Source organism: Diadema antillarum, unplaced genomic scaffold (genome assembly GCF_040938485.1).
Source record: "Diadema antillarum isolate AM-2024a unplaced genomic scaffold, OU_Dant_1.0 seq00000675_RagTag, whole genome shotgun sequence".
In the NCBI taxonomy this organism is placed as follows: domain Eukaryota; kingdom Metazoa; phylum Echinodermata; class Echinoidea; order Diadematoida; family Diadematidae; genus Diadema; species Diadema antillarum.
In genome coordinates this window covers 903,428-920,354 of record NW_027271581.1, presented here as the reverse complement: position 1 = coordinate 920,354, position 16,927 = coordinate 903,428, and the positions used below count along the sequence as shown (strand labels likewise).

Genomic DNA, 16,927 nt, shown 5'->3' with positions numbered 1-16,927 from the left:
AAAGAAAGTGGATACGCCACCCACTTACGGGATTAACGTCTGGCTGGTAAATGTCAAAAGCTAGTTAATAAGAGCCAGAAGTCTGGCAGGGCTGATAAATGAGATATCATAAAGAGGAATGTATATTATGTCTAGCTTGAATGATCTGATGTCGTAACGAACTATTTTTTTTTTCTCTGCTTGGATGTACCCGTGGCCATGGGTGTGTTTCAATTGACCCAGACTGCCTATCCATGCCGTGTAAGAACGGATACTGCGAGGAGACAATGTTTAACTACACGTGTCATTGCCAACCAGGTTACACAGGGCCTCATTGCGAGACCGGTAAGTTAATATCTTTCTGTGTTTATTCTAGATCTCATTGCACAGAACTCGTTTGTTTATCACCGCGTTTCGAAAAAAAAAAATCTTCCGAGCTGGAAGAACCATAAGTACAACATTTTATTTCGTCACTTGGACGAGAAAAGTGATATTTGTAAGATCGGCGGCGATAGACAATGCATCGATCAAGATAGAGGCTAAAACAATCATTGACCCTATACTTCATATAGCCAAGATGACGTCTGATCAAGAAATAAACGAAATAACCCATGTCCAAGTTATATATCTGTGCAAACTATGGGGCGATAAGGTTAGTATTACACAAGATACAGAATGCATTTTGTTGACCTTTAACCTTAATTCATACAGCCCAGATGGCATCCGATATTGAATGCCGCCATTGAATCGAAAACGGAGGGCACATTCCCGATAGCCCCCAAAAGTGTCTGATCAAATATCATATCAAAATCTACCACCAAACCGTTAGAGGATAAGAGCTACTGCTCACATAAATGAAGTCATGCGACTTTGCACTTTCAAAAAAAAAAATATCAGAGTATATCATTCTAAAAGGAATCGAAAGTTTTTTTTTTTTTTTTTAATTTTTGACGAAAATTAGTTTTTAAAGGACCCCAAAACAAAGTAAATCAAAGTTATCATGGAATGATAAAAGGAGGGTCCCACATTTTATGAGCACCATTTTGATTAAGATATCTTTAAAAGGGGCTCTGTATAGCTATAAAAAAGTCAGAATAAGATGAAGTTATAAAAAAAAAGGAAGTGCCGTGCTGGAAACTCAAATTTCCTGTACGCAATGCGCATGTTACTGCGTTTAAATATCCAGAAAATAATTCCCGAAGCTCTGTTTAATGTATAGAGTCCGTTGCTTTCTAACCGCTTTTGTATGGTAACCTCTAGCAGCGAAGTGAAAGAAGTTTATAATCATAGGGAGCTTAAATAGAGACTGAGGTATTTAGAAATATCCACATCGGAAAACGTAATGTGTTTGGTGATTTTAATCTGACTTCTGTGGCGGCGTATATCTGCATCCCTATAACTGGAAAGAACACAGCGTCCTACAGTGTGAAACACAATGTAAAACACAGTGTGAACACATTGTGAACGCAATGTGAAATCTCTTCACACTGTCTACGGGCGTTTTACATGGTGAACACACTGTCAATCATCAATTCACAGTGTGAAACAGAACATTACCGCGTGAATCCCCTGTGAAAATCAACACCACAGTGTGAATTTATCTCACACTGTTAAATTTTAGGGCTTTCACAGAATCAACTATGTGAACACATTGTGAACACACTGTGGAGCGCTGCTTCCCTTCCAGCAGGGACAATCATGTACTTTCTCCCTTTCCTTATCTCATTATTCATCTCTTTGCTTGAATATTTTTTTCTTCACGTTCTGCTTTGAATTGCTTTCGGCGTTAGTTTCACATCTAGTCCAATACTGATTTGTCAAAGTGATTGTTACATCATAGCAACCGGATCTAAATATAAATGTACATTTTTGTTTATTCGTCCTCCTGCTCCTCTCGTCACTCAACCTAGGTCCAGCATCACCCTCCGCTCCATCTAATGCCACCCCCTCGTTGTCTACAACATCCAGTCCTTGTAGTCCCCTGGATGCGATTACTGGTGACTGGACTGGTGAAGGAAGCCAGGGTACGATATTGTGTTTACTCCTTTCCGACTAATAAAGAGCACTTACGTGCATTAGTTTTTGAGTGATCGGCCTGTGGGTTTAGAGGGAGCTTTCACAAGGCGACGCGATGAGTAGAAAGCAACCAATGTTTTTGTGCCGTATTTAAATAAGCGCCTTCGCAGATAGATGCGACGCGGCGGCTCAGTCGAGATATCGAATGTGTGACTCTGCGTGTGACGTCAAGTTCCTTCAGCTACATCTGACGCAGGGTGTCCAGCTTTTATTATACCACACTATTCTCGGTATCGCCAATTCCTAGATGCTGTGTGCAGAGCAGCATTTTAGTTGCATAATGGGTTAGCTCAGGGGACAAGCTTGTCCCAGTTTGGGCTTTATGTACTCAGGTCACCTTCTGTCTTTATTCAGGGGTACATTTTTTCAGAAGATTTCTTCGCTTTCCATTATGAGACCAGCACATTTATTGAAGCCTTGCAGTTATAAACCATGACTCTAGCCACTACAAACCAGTACATTTAAAAACTTGAAACCCTTCTAAAGCAGAATTATAGCCAAAAAAACCTAACAAACAAAAGGATTAACAACGGAAAATATCGGACTAACTCCATTCAATCGCATGGGAACTGCGACGCACGCGAGACAACCGAAAGCGACAATGGCACCATGGAATCCCACAGTGCATTGCATCGATCTGTGACAGGGCTTTTCAGTGCGCGCAAAAGTTTTCTGCTCATTGGCGATACCAAGAATTACCCGAAATTTGCCCACGACACCCACAATATAACCTTGGCGTTGCTACAAGGGAATTTAGATTTTCGCGACGCCGATGTTGAGAAAACTAATGTTCTGCGCATGCGCAAAATCGCGTAGCAAGATCGATCTCGCGTCGTTTCACCTACCTGGTGCGACGTCGACGTCGTTTGTTGTTGACGTTGCCTTTGGAGCAACATAAATTGCAGCAAACCTAATGTAACAAATTCGTTTCTGCCGCCATTTTCATGCGGTTTCTATATACGAGACAGGTAAAAAGCGCATGCGCAGGTTGCAGGTCCAGATGTCAGGGGGTATTTCATTAAGCATTTTAATCGGATATTTTTCTGACAAACTGTTACAAGCTACTGAAATCCTTGCTTGTGATTGGCTGAGAGCAAATTTGTCTGACAATTTTGTCGGACAAAATGCTTCATGAAATGCCCACCTGTTCGCAATGTGTGTGTTGCCAGGTAGCATGACCTGGGCCCCGTTTCATAACAGATGCTAGGATGGCAACCCTTGCTGGAATGTCAACTTTCCATTGCAATAGCCAATCAGAAAGCTTGATGCTTGTTGTTACCATGACAATTGTCCTTCAAGCAAGAGTTGCTATCGTAGCAAGATTTCATGAAATGGGGCCCTGGTCTCATGATCGGAAGGTCGTACGGCATCACGTCGTGTACTGCTTGCGGCGGCTTTAGACTAAAGCCCTGTCTTAACATGTCACAAAACGCACGGTTGCCTCAGGGTAGCCTCCGGCGAAGATTGTTTCCCCAGAAAAGATTGTGTCTGTCAAGACGTAATACGGTGAAAAGCCTCTGGAGAGCCTCCGGAGAAATCTTACCCTGCGATCGACAAGAGAAGGTGTCTGTTCAGACGCTCTCGGGGTGAATTTCACCCGGGGGCGTAATGTGACCAGCGCTAATTCAGATGACCAGCGCTGCGCCAATTCAGGTGACCAGCGCTGCGCCACACACAAAGTCTGTTTACTCCAGACCTTCCGTGAACTTCCGTGCAACGTGTATACAGGACTGTGTGTGGTATCCTGTGTGTAGGCCTACAGTCGTCACTGTTCTGTGGGTTGGGTTGAACGGTATCGTAATAGTAATACTCTAGTAATAAACTTGTGGCTAATTTCATGATTTGCACTTTCTTTATTTCTTTTTGAAAAATCCTTAAGAAAAGAGAAATAAAATGCGTTTGCGTGGTGAAAATACTTTCAGGAAAAACGATAGGCCTAATTCAAACACCTCCGTAGATAATAGGGCCTACATGACTGTATCAGAGCACACGTGCACATTACTATACTGTACTGAACGACAGTACGCAAAACCGACACTAGGCAAAGAAAGCCCACGATACCGACACTGGGCAAAGAAAGCTCATGAGACCGATACTAGGCAAAGAAAACCGACGAGACCGGCACTACACAAAGAAGGCTCACGAAACCGACAATATGCCAAAATAAAGGGGGTGGCTCACGAGACTGACACTAGGCAAAGAAATCCCACGACACCAACACTGCGCAAAGCCCACGAGACCGACACTATGTAAAGAAGGCTCACGAGACCGACAGTACCCCCAATGAAGGCTCACGAGACTGACACTAGGCAAAGAAAGCCCATGACACCGACACTAGGCAAAGAAAGCACACGACACCGACACTACGCACATAAGGCTCACGAGACCGACAGCACGCCAAAGAAGGCTAACGAGACTGATACTAGGCAAAGGAAGCCCACGAGACCTACCGTTTACGGGTACAGTCTTGTTTTTCCTTCAATCAAACACTGAATTAGATTGAGGATGATTCAGTTTTCTGATGTTTTCTTTACTATTCATATTTTAGCAAGTGTACCTCGTATTATCAATTTTATGAAGACCATGAAGCCATGCCCACTGAGGTTGAATCTTCGTTCTTATTTTCATAACATTAAACCTGTTCTGATTAACATTTAAATCGTTTGAATTGCTCATTTGCGCTTTCAGTTTGTGCCTCAAAGTTCCTCGATCTGGCATGTCTGGATGACATTTTCGGAGGGGCTAGTGGTACTTAGCGCCAAAACAAAGCCTGGAAAACAAGCGTTGTCATACGAGGGAGCTGTTGAATGGAACAGCTTACCAAAGTATATCACATCATGCTTCATCAAAAAGTCCTTTCCACACAATTCTGGAGATCATTTATTTTGCTCGAGAATAGTTACCATGATTTTTTTTTTTCTTAGAGGAGGGAGGTAGCGTGATAATATCAGACATCAGAAATCCTAAATTATTTATTCACACAGTTTGAAGATATATATTCTTTATCACTATATAGATTGTTTCATTATACATGATGTGTGTGCCTTGTTTAAGTTACATGTTCTATAATCGTTTTGGTTGATATCATGGTGTTTTGATATGTATGACTAGTATACATGTGTGTATTGTCCATACTGTGCAGGGCCTCCACCAACAACTGTGTTCAACTAACTGATGGAGCCACCGTGTGAAAACAGGACTAATATGATTATAAATAAATAAATAAACAAATAAGTAACATAAATGTATGTAAATAAACCGATGTTTATATTTGTACATATTATGAAAATCAAATTATGTATTGCAATATGTTAAATGATGATTAAATCCTACACACATAATATGTAATTATAATATCCCACTTTATTTTCGCTTGAGGTTATGAAGAGAGAAAGAGAAGGAAAACTTATCTTTACTATTTCATTCATGTCTTTTGTTATCATTGTCATCTTGAAAGGTATCTGCAAATGAAACTAACATGTCAATTCTAGCAATTTTTACTTTTGTGCCTTGAAGGACAAAAACGAATATGTTCACTCATGCGTAAAGTTTCAATTTTCATTGACATTATAGGTTGATAGCCAATTAAATTGTCTTTAATATGGTGTATATCATGCATAGATTTTCTCCAAATCATTCTATGAAAAATATGAACTTGAAAAAGTGTTTACTTTCTCTTTTTGCTGAGTGTACATACTTACATGCCTTTTTACAGGAAACTTCTCTGCATTAATTTTTATAACTATAAGTCTAGAACCCTTCTCTTTACTCAGAGGTTCATAATCTCTTGTTGGGGGTCAGAGAAAAAGTGACTTTAGATATGGTTGACATGGCGTTTGTAGGGAACGATGCCATTTTCGTTGTTGTTGGATATTGCATCTGTCATTAACCTTGTAAAACCTTGTGGAGAAAGTTACTCCCGTCGTTCTCAAGGAATTTGAATGATATTAGCACATAGAATTGGCCTGAAGCTACAGATGCGTCATACATGTTGGTTTAATTATCATTTTGCTTAAGTTTTTTATTGTGTGTGTGCACGCTTGTGTGTGTATTCATGTGTGTGCGGTAGACTGTACTTGTGTGTATAATTATGTTCGATAAAGATAGGTGGTTAAAGGGATGGTACAGTATTGGTGGAGATGAAAATTGGGCTTTTACTTTTTTGCGAGATACCAAGAAAACACTTATGAAATAACACAGAACATACCATTTTAAGAGGAATTCAAAGTTTATTTGATAAAAATCGGGTTTGGAATAGCTAAAACATCCTAAAAAACAAAGTAAAAACAAACGATCGTAATAAAATGTGGCTCCCACACTTTATTATAGGATCACTCTGTTGTGGATATCTCGGCCATTTCAAAACCAATTTTCGACAAATAAACATTGAATACCTCTTGGAATTACATGTTCTTTAACATTCATAAGAGGTTTCTCACTATCTCACCAAAAACTGATAAAAACCTGAAGTTAAGTCTCAACCAAAATTATACGATCCCTTTAGCACATTTTAGCACAACCATCCCCATTCGGTGTTTAGATGTTTTCACTTAACCTGGCCTATATACGTGATATAAACACGGCCATCGGATATTGTTATTGTTAATGTTGTTTACTCTAAATGTTGGGCTTGCTTGATGTGCAAAGTTGAAACAGTATATATCGTATTTTATGTTGGTAAAAGTTATGACCCCAATCTGTCAAATGTTAAACTGCCGGGTGGCAAACAACATCGCTATTACAGTTTTGTTTTGTTTTTCATTGTTTTTTTTTTTTGTTTTTTAAAGCAATTCGCAGCAAACCATGTCTTGACATAATTATTTTATAAAGGACAATGACAGATCACGTGCGGTCAACCTTTAATGAGTATGTTCGTTCCATTACGATTTTGTTGGGCTTTTTTAATGGAAATTTTGTGAAGAGAGTAATTAGAACTTGAATAAAATTGTGGCGTCGTTTTTCTTTTTTCTTTATTTCTCATGTCAGAAAATCCGTTTGTGAAATATTACGACCAAAGTCTGCCTTTGCCTGCCAAAACACTTGCTTTTTTTGTTCCTTCATCCCTTTTGGAAAATATTCCCACAAATCTTTCCGTCCTCACCTTTTCAATATGCAAGTATCAGGAATTAAAAAAAAAGAGTTATGACTTTTAAATACACGACGCACACACACATACACACACACATAATGATATATATCATATCTACATATATATATATATACATATCATATTATAATAAATCAAGTATATAGATATTGTATAGACAGATAATTGGCAGATAAAACTAAGGTATTTTACTCTTCCCCCCTCCCCCCCCCCCCCCCACCTTTATTGCTGGTGGCCCGGGATGCTGCTAATGTCGAGCTTTGTATGTTGATGTAATTGTACTTGTATAATGAGTAGCGCAAATTTCTGGATTCTTTTTTAGTTCATTTATTCCTATACATACCAAGGTTTTTCGTTGGTAAAGTAATCGTGTCTTTGTTGTTGCTGTCTATTTTTACCATTATGATAAATTCTCATTTTTTCTACTTTTACTGCCAGAAATTCCCGCGTTCGCAGAAGCGCTTGGGATGGAAAATTATATCATCCCGGATTCAAGCATTACAGCGTCCAGCATGCTTCTGTCCAATTTCGCACCCCAGAAAGCGCGACTAAAATTTCATGGAGGATGGATTCCAGAAGGCCTGAGCGGTAACTGGATCCAGGTAAGTGTATACCAAATAATGATGCATCGGACTTGTCATCGTATCGATCATCCAAAACAATGAAATTACGAAGAACCCGCAACAATAATATCCGAAAGACCAATAAGACCATTGATAAGCATATCCAACTTCCAGATTTTGCTTTCCTGGCACTGCCTGTATGAGATACAAAAAAAAAAAAAAAAAAAAACACAAATTACACTTAGAGCTAATCACAGAAAATCACTGCAAAATCGATGGCGTACACTAGCGTGTAATCCGTGTATTGCATTATTTTGTTATGTTTTGTCGCGCTGCGGATTGTTACATGTGACGTCGTAGACTCAGCGTGGGTCGACGTATTCGGTACTCAACAACACGCGTGTGAAAAGTCTCTTTTAAAAAGAAACGATTCAATTTTCGGATCATCAGGTCATTATTCAAAGTTCGTATGGGCCATAAAGCTGATAGGGCATGAAATTAGCTTAATATATGATAATAGAACGGAAGATCCGATCTCCAGGCAAATTTTTATGGTATGTTTAGATTGAATAAACAAAAAAGAGCGGAGAGCTGTAGGCCTGAAGGTCAACCGGAAAGGTGTAAATGCAACTGCTCAAATTCCCGAAATTTTGCTCTCTGATAGTTCTTTAGCCATCCAAGTAAAACTTCGTTCAAGGAATGTATGCAAAAAGAAGAAATTATTAATTTGGGGATCGTAACTTAAAGGGAACGTAAACCCAAAGAGCAATGTGGATTGAGTGAAAGCAGCAACCTTGGTAGAACACATCAGTGAAAGTTTGAAGAACCTCATTCAAGGCATGCAAATACTCAACACATTTGTGGTTGTGCCAAACTTTTGAACATGCCATCTTTATTTTGGGTCAGTCATGCGAAACTGTGCCCTCACTTATCATGCTTATTGTCGAGAATGGTATACCTGTTGTGGGACGTATACAGCAATGCGATATGGCAGATGTAAAGGCCGTGTCACACCAGCCTTGCGTGCGACTTGCAAAGAACAATTTTGACTACCCGGATGTCCCCGTAGATGATCCGCACATGACAGTACCTAGCATGTATCTCAAAAGTAGTCGCCCGGAGGTGCGCACGCATATTTTTTTACCCGCAACCGTGTTTAGGCCCTGTCACACCTTTCCGGGCAAGCTACTCGGGCTTGTTACGAGTAGGGATTTTCTAGCATACCGGACATTCCTGAGGGCGGATAAGGATTTGTGCGAGTCAGCGCATGTGTCTTACTTGCTGGACGCGTTATATACTTGCGAGTATACTGTGTGACCTTTGTACCAGTCGCGTGGGGGCTGAAAACTCAGTGAAAGAATTCCTCTAATGGAATGGCTGAAATCTCACAGAATTTCATTATCTTGGCTACATACGCGACTCACCCGGAAAAAAAGTTTTGGTCATGCTCAAAACTTGGCTGCGGTTAAATCGGACTTGCGTGAGCACCTCCGGGCAACTACGCGCTAGATACTGTCAAGTGCGGACCAACTGCGGATATAAATAAGTGTGAATGAAAATTGAATTAGTACTTTGTATGTTCATAGTGACTGGTCCATTTAATAGTGAACACAAAAACCTACTAGCATGCACATGTAGCAAGAAAGAGGATTTGTGCGAATGAAAATTGAATTAGTACTTTGTATGTTCATAGTGACTGGTCCATTTGATAGTGAACAACATTCCTGAGGGCGGAAAAGGACTTGTGCGAGTCAGCTCATGTGTCTTACTTGCTGGACACGTTAGACTTGCGAGTCATACTGTGTGACCTTTGTACCAGTCGCGTGGGGGCTGACAACTCAGTGAAGGAATTCCTCTAATGCAATGGCTGAAATCTCACAGAATTTCATGATCTTGGCTGCATACGGGACTGCGAAGTACCTGCGTGGGAATTGCCTGGGAAGTACTGCCGCTAAGGGTCTCCTACTGACGTCCGGTATGCTAGAAAATCCCTACACGTAACAAGCCCGAGTAGCTTGCCCGGAAAGGTGTGACAGGGCCTAAACACGGTTGCGGGTAAAAAAATATGCGTGCGCACCTCCGGGCGACTACTTTTGAGATACATGCTAGGTACTGACATGTGCGGATCATCTACGGGGACCTCCGGGTAGTCCAAATTAATTGTTCTTTGCAAGTCGCACGCAAGGCTGGTGTGACACGGCCTTTAGACCAGTCGCCCTCGCGACCTTTTGCCTAGGAAAGGACGATCGCGATGATAATTCCTCTAGGGAAGTTTACTCAAGTAATGATGATGGCAAATTATAAAGAAATTGAAAACCAGTAATCAAAGTGTTAGAGGTTTAACACACACACACACACACACACACACACACACACACACACACACTAAGAGTTCGCCTCATACCATGTACATACCAAAAGGAGGTGAGCTGACATAGAAAAGAAACAGTCATGGAACGGTCACGTACAGGGAGACACATAACACTCCGGATACAAAATTTCTGAAGTATTTCAGCGCAAAACTGCTGACCTGACTGAAGATAAATGAATGGGTAAATAATGTATCTTCTCTTGTGAACTGACAACAAGGTTCTTGGTGTGTCTCCGCCTCTCTAAACACAGGTCGAACTCGAAAATCCGACCTGCGTAGTTGGAATAGCAACGCAAGGCATTTCGCACTCTCGCCCGCAAATTTGGGTGACAGAGTACAAGGTTGGATGCGGACTGCTGGTAGAGAGTATCGTCATAGTGACAGAAACCTCCTCCTATGGTGTCTCGGACAAGGTTTTAATAACTCTATGTTTCCCGTCGGTTGTCTTTTTATTTTTCATATCGAGGGCAAAGAAGCACCTGATCGTAATAGTATTCAATTCGTACTACTTTGTGAACACAACCAGACATAATCTAAAGGGAGAAACAACAATAGCAAGAAGAGATAAATGTTGCATCCTGTATGTTAATGAATCCACATCCATACACTTCGCACGTGTAAAGACTATAATATGTCGCAAGAATAATTTAACAAAAAATTACAACTTTTTGCCCATCTGCAAAATGGGGTCGAAGGTCAAATAATATCTTTCACTCTGTAATTTCGTTAGCATTATGCCGTATTACACCCCCATATTTTGCACATCAATTCTGAGCTATCACTGCCTATAGACCAAGTTACAAGGATCATTAAATTTTCATAAAATTATTCCCTTTTCGTTCGGACCCGCAGCTGTGCAAATTAAGTTCAAAGATCCGAAATCCCTTATCCAGTATAATGGTAGAATTCATAATACATGTATTGCCCCCCCCCCCGTATTTTGCAAATGTATTGACCATGATGGATGCGTATTTACATATTATGTTTTGAATAAGTACTCTTGCTCACACGATGTCTTGTCTGTGCAATTAGGGTACCGTTTTAATTTCAGACGAACTTACCCTTGTATCTTAGTTATTACTGTCCATATCACCCTTATATTTTTCACACGTGTAGAGCATGTTACAGGAATCATTTCATGAAATGCCGACTTCCTGAATTGATATCGTATGCCTTGGTTATGTGAATTATAACATAGATGAAAACATTTTTTTTTTCCGTGATGGAACAGATAAGAGGACATGACAGTCCTGACAAATTCTCGGGTCTCGTTATAATTATTGTTTTAAAGCCCAACCAAATTGACCCAAACAGACAACAAAAGGACAACATCATGAACATAGAGCTCAGACTTGGATTGTGATTGTTGTTGGGGCTTTTTCAAAGCTTTAAAATGTAATTGAGATACAAAACGACATGTCGTTTTCATATCAGATCTTTTCTGCCAATACGGATGAGAGGACGGTGGTGTACAACGGCCTTCCTGAACCACACATTTGCCGCTTCGTAAAGGTCCATGCGGTGTCATGGTTTCATGTCCCTGGCCTGCGATTTGAGCTCTACACAGCGAGTGTGAACTCCGAAACTTCGAGTGAGCAAGCCGATTGGTATTTCAGTTTACCATTGGGAGTGCCATAGCGTTAATCTGTAAAAATGTCCTGCAATTCGATCAAACGGGTGGCGTGGAGATACCAAGAGATGGGAAGGTTGGCCCGGTTGTGATATAATCAAAGATTCCTTCAGCAAAAATAACTTTATCACTGATAGTTTTGTATTCTAGCACATAAAATAGCCAACTAATCTCGACGTGACATCAATTTTGTCAAGCGTTATGATTACCCATGAACGTATTCATGTAGGCCCTATACTCTTCAATTGGCATACTAGTATTCGCTGGCGGGCGCTTGCTATTCATGATTATTATTATTATTATTATTATTATTTAACGCACCCCGGTGGGCAGAGAATTAAAATTCGATTCAATCGGGCCACGTCCATGTCTCCACATGCACGGGTCTTTATCGAAAGCATCTGAAGCTGTATTTTCTTTACAGGGGCTAGTGATTAGGGTTCTTATTTTTTTACCTGAATAACGAGTGTTTTGAGCAGAATCCACTCTTTTTCCCCAGACCCAGAGATTGATGACCAGGGGCCAGTTTCATAAAACTTGTCATCAGTGACAAGTTGTCATAGATGTGACAATTAAAGCTACTGAAATCCTTGCATCTGATTGGCTGAGAGCAAATTTGTCATAGAAATGTGGCAGTTGTCACTGATAAAGTTCAGAAACAGGCCCCTGATGTCGACGTATAAAAGATTACAAAATCCATTTCACCCATTTCCAAGAAAAACTCGAGGTGTAAGCTTGCATCTTTAAAAAATAGAGCTACAAGAACCTATATACAAGAAAGTCCAGAAAGTCCATGTTGTAAGAAGTATAGAAGATAAGTCGAAAGAGTGTAGGGTATAGAACATGGCCTGATAGAAAATTAAGAAAAGCTAGAACAGTTGAAGGTTTTGCCAAATAAGCTCGGCACACAGTAATAATGACTAATACATTTATTCGATGGATTTTGCATATTCTATACCCGTTTCCATCAAATTCATATTCACAGTTCGCTAAATGGAGGTATTCTGCTTCTAGTTGGAGTCGGAGTCTACGATTAGTGTAAGTTAGCATGATAATCGTCATCATCTTCGCTTTCATCGTTGGCACTTCAGTCATCAGCTCCGACAAGAGAATCGTTTGGATTTGGAAAAAAAGAAATCGATCGGCCACTGACATTCAAAAGATTTGACTTTAAGCAATACGATCACTCTTTAACGAGCGATGGGTATTGTCATCACTGTGTTTGAAAGTAGCGGAAAGCTACATTTATTTCCATCGAAATACGTCACTCCTAAAAGATTCTCACCCATAATGCAACTCTTTTATACTACTGAATAGACATGATAGAGAGATAAACTGATAGAAACGAATGCGGTAGCTGATTCAAATTACGGTGTATCTATTTTAAATTTTGCGTGGAGATTGACCAATCACACTGCCCTTCATCGAAATAAAGTGAATTCGACTCAAGAACCCATTACAGAATTAATAGAAGTGTAGGCCAAAGTACTAGTACGCAGTAAACCTGCTGCTAAAAGGGAAAAGAACCAGCACTGGCTGCCAGGCGGCCGAAGCCTGGTATATTAGTGGATAATGACGCCCATATCGTAATCGGGGGATCATTGGTTTGAGTCCAACCCGAGTACTACAATATGTGACCCTGCACCTCAAAACAAACAAAAAGTCGCCAGACATGAATTTTTAGTTAAGACCATATTCTGAAAAAACAGACTTTAAGCTTTAAAATGATGTATAACTCAAATCAAATGGACTCTACTAACCTATCGAAATATTGGAAAGAAAGCACAAACTCAGCAAAAGTGTGAACCGAGAAAAGAGGCTCTGAAGTACAGTGTCTATTCAAGCGCTCAATCTTTACCAAACCGTGCTGGCTGTGCGATGAATGGGACAAAAAACAGGAAGTAAACCACCAGAGTAACAACAATGATGGGATCATTAGATTAAAATGAAATTAAGCATGCCTCATTAACACATTCTGTACATAATTGACGCCAACTTTCAAAGTAGTAGCACTATCTTTTCAAAAGTTATTAGAGTTGAAAGTGAAGAGTGTGGACAAGGTTTTTCAGAAATGAAAAAGGAATTCTAAAGACACATCCAATCACACTATTCTACCAAAAATGTTCGAGATAAACTGCTAAAAAAACACACTTTCCTGCCCGTTTTATGATACCAAATTTTAGCATCATGTAAAAGAAGACCCGCTCTTTCAGAAAATATGAAAAATTCAATTTCGGCTAGGTTGACCCATTTCACTTATTTTCAGTCCTCACGCAAACTCAGTGTGTGCGACTTTATCTTCGTTTTGAGGTGCACGGTCACATATTATATTATGCCTATGTAAACACTATGGGCTTATTCGGCAATGTTCGGTGTTTCTTTGCGTCGATGAATGGAATTTTGACAATCAGTTGTAATATCATGGCTTGTTAATGATTAAAACGAACGGAAAGAGAAAGGTGTTCGCGGTTAACTTATGGATTTTTTAACTTGTGTTTAACGCGATTCTAAACATCGAGGAATTTCCACACACCCATCAGACTGCCTTACATGTATATTGGCATTGTAGTTAATATTTCTTGTTCTGTGTATTTATATAGAATTATATAATGTGGTTTTTTTTGTGAGGCAGCACACATGTACATTATAATAATTATGTCAAGACTGTTTGGTACTACATGTATAGGTATAGAAAACAATTAGTTATTGGCGATGTTCAATATTGATATAGAGGCCTATTTGTATTATACTGTCACGACAGATACCATCCTGTGATGTAGACTATTGTCAATTATACAAAAGACTATGTAATATACATACAGTGTATATAAATACAATATCAAAGAGTTGTGCTTTTTAGATACATGTATCTCGACTATCAAAAGCTTCAAAAATCTTCTGAATCCTCACCTGTTACACAATTTTTCTAAAGCCATGCTTCTTGTAAGACATTTTTGTACATGCATAGGCATATAGAGTTCCTACAATCAGTTATGAATGAATTTGTTTTAAGTCTTCTTTTTTTTTTTGGTCTCCCTAGTTACTATTGTCACGTTTCCATTTCAGACATGATTCATAGGACACTATATACTCTCTCTAGTTTTGTTTCTGGTGTGCAGTGGAATGTATTCCTATAAACTCTATGAAAACGTGCAATTCGAATAATTATTGTTAGTCTGTTGGTTTTTTTGTTTCCTTGCTTGCTTGCTTGCTTGCTTGCTTGCTTGCGTGATGGTTTTCGTAGTCTGAATGACGAGATGTTTATGCTTGTGGCGTCACAATGTTTTTCGAGATCGAGCCCATTTTTAGTAGTCGTGATTTGTGTAGTCTTTATGATCAATAGCTTTAATACGACAATATCCTATCAGGACAGCGTCAGCGTTTTGGCATATTCTGCCATTAGGGCTCACAACTGCACCACACACGCGATGCCAATGGTACTTTATGTAGTACTAGAAGGGTGGGTAGAGGGAAAATTTTCCGAAGAAAAAATGCGTTGCTTAAAAATGAAAGGGATTGCCCACGAGCAGACGTGACAGTAAAAAGAACCTGAGGATGTGTGCAATGAAATATAGTCAAGTTATAACGTCAATTTCACTATTATTATTATTATTGAGTTATTGCACAGATCTGTAGGCCTTGAAATTGTAGGAAATATCTAAGCTGTGTAATACCATATTACGTATAATTTATATTGTTATCGCAATATTTGATGATATTGCTGAAAACAAGAAATTGTGAGGCGATGCCATACAGAAAATACGATTAAATCAAATCGAATCAAATCAAATGTAAATGCATTTAATGAAGTTAAATGTATATGACAGGATTCACAACACTGTACATGCCTATGCCCGTTGTACTTAATTTATTATTGCATTGTACAGCGAAGGTGAGGTCTGGCCTTGAATACTCACTCAAAAAGACTTCTGGAAATGTAATATAATTCTAAAAACAAACATTTCAATTATTGGGACTTTTTTTGCGCATAACAAAATATTAAAGGAATGGCATAGTTTTGCTTAAGGTGGAAATTCAGGTTTTAACTTTTTTGTGAGATAATTACAAACCACTAGTTAAAAAAGCATACGATTATAAGAGGAATTCATAGTCTAAGTGATGAAAATCGGTTTTGAAATGACTGAATACAACAAAAATAAAAAATAAAGCAAAAAAAAAAGTGGTCTGTAAAAGAAGGGTTATACCATTTATTATGACCTCTTCATTCTTGGTTATCTCAGCCATTTCAAAACCGATTTTTACCAAATAAACTTTTAATTCTTCTCAGAATTGTGTGGTCCTTGTTATCTAATATAAGTGGTTTCTACAAATGTAATTATCTCGCAAAAAGCTTAAACCTGAATCCCCATCTCAGCCAAAATTACACCATCCCTTTGAAACAAAATGCCGCCACACCTATTGCATCAATGCTAGTAGATATTGGTAGACATATTGTGTACACACTGTCATTCTGATGATTACATACATGGATGCTGTTTTATTAAGGTAATTCCAGCAAATCTCACCATATACAGTACATAATTAATGTTTAGTGCACAATAAACGCTCATTCAAAATATATTACTAGAATGTAATTGTCTGTTTTTGTTTTATTTTTCTTTTTTTTTCATACAACAATACTGAGGCTTCACTTTGGTGAATATGATTTAGCACATCTCTGTCACACTGAAGCTCAGGAATAATTGAAACGTACGTTGTACTCACAATCGCGTACAAATACAAGAATAGGACAGTCATTGACAAGATGTTTGTAACAAATGCATGCAAATTACCTTCAACCACAATTCGCATTTACTCGTTATAATCATAGTGGAAGACGTATAAAATAAGACATATGTTATTTCGACTACATTGACCATCTCAATACCTACATTCTCTTCAAAGCTTCTCTGTCTCAATCCTCTTAATATCAAAGTCACTAATGCCAGACTGTATATTGCACTTCAGAGCAAGATTCCTCTTAAAATGACTGCACAAATTTAAAAAAGAAAAAGAAAAGAAAAAAGAGTGCATACAACGGTGGAATGAGTAAAAGATGAACTAGCATTTTCTTTTGGATGTTTCCCTTTTTAGCCAAATTACAAATAACATGCAGGAAATCCAGAAGTTTCTGATTATTACTGAAAGTACTGACATGTGAAGATGCTTAGTTTATCAGGGCTGCCTCCATAACAGAGAAT

At 39.0% G+C, this 16,927-nt stretch overlaps 1 protein-coding gene across 1 annotated transcript; it reads left to right on the top strand.

Annotated features, from left to right (window-relative positions):
* The first annotated feature begins 233 nt into the window (after positions 1-233).
* On the top strand, positions 234-11,734 carry LOC139736989 (neuropilin-1-like). Its single transcript, XM_071647663.1, has 5 exons — positions 234-324; positions 1,890-2,003; positions 7,601-7,764; positions 10,348-10,509; positions 11,531-11,734. Exons 1-5 carry the CDS (start codon positions 234-236, stop codon positions 11,732-11,734), a joined length of 735 nt encoding a protein of 244 aa, XP_071503764.1.
* Positions 11,735-16,927: the final 5,193 nt, after the last annotated feature.

Excerpts from the sequence above, each read along its gene's own strand:
- LOC139736989 (XM_071647663.1), top strand. The coding sequence starts at position 234 with ATGCCGTGTAAGAACGGATACTGCGAGGAGACAATGTTTAACTACACG. Across the intron at positions 325-1,889 it reads AGGGCCTCATTGCGAGACCG|GTCCAGCATCACCCTCCGCT; the intron begins GTAAGTTAATAT and ends CACTCAACCTAG. Across the intron at positions 2,004-7,600 it reads GACTGGTGAAGGAAGCCAGG|AAATTCCCGCGTTCGCAGAA; the intron begins GTACGATATTGT and ends TTTTACTGCCAG.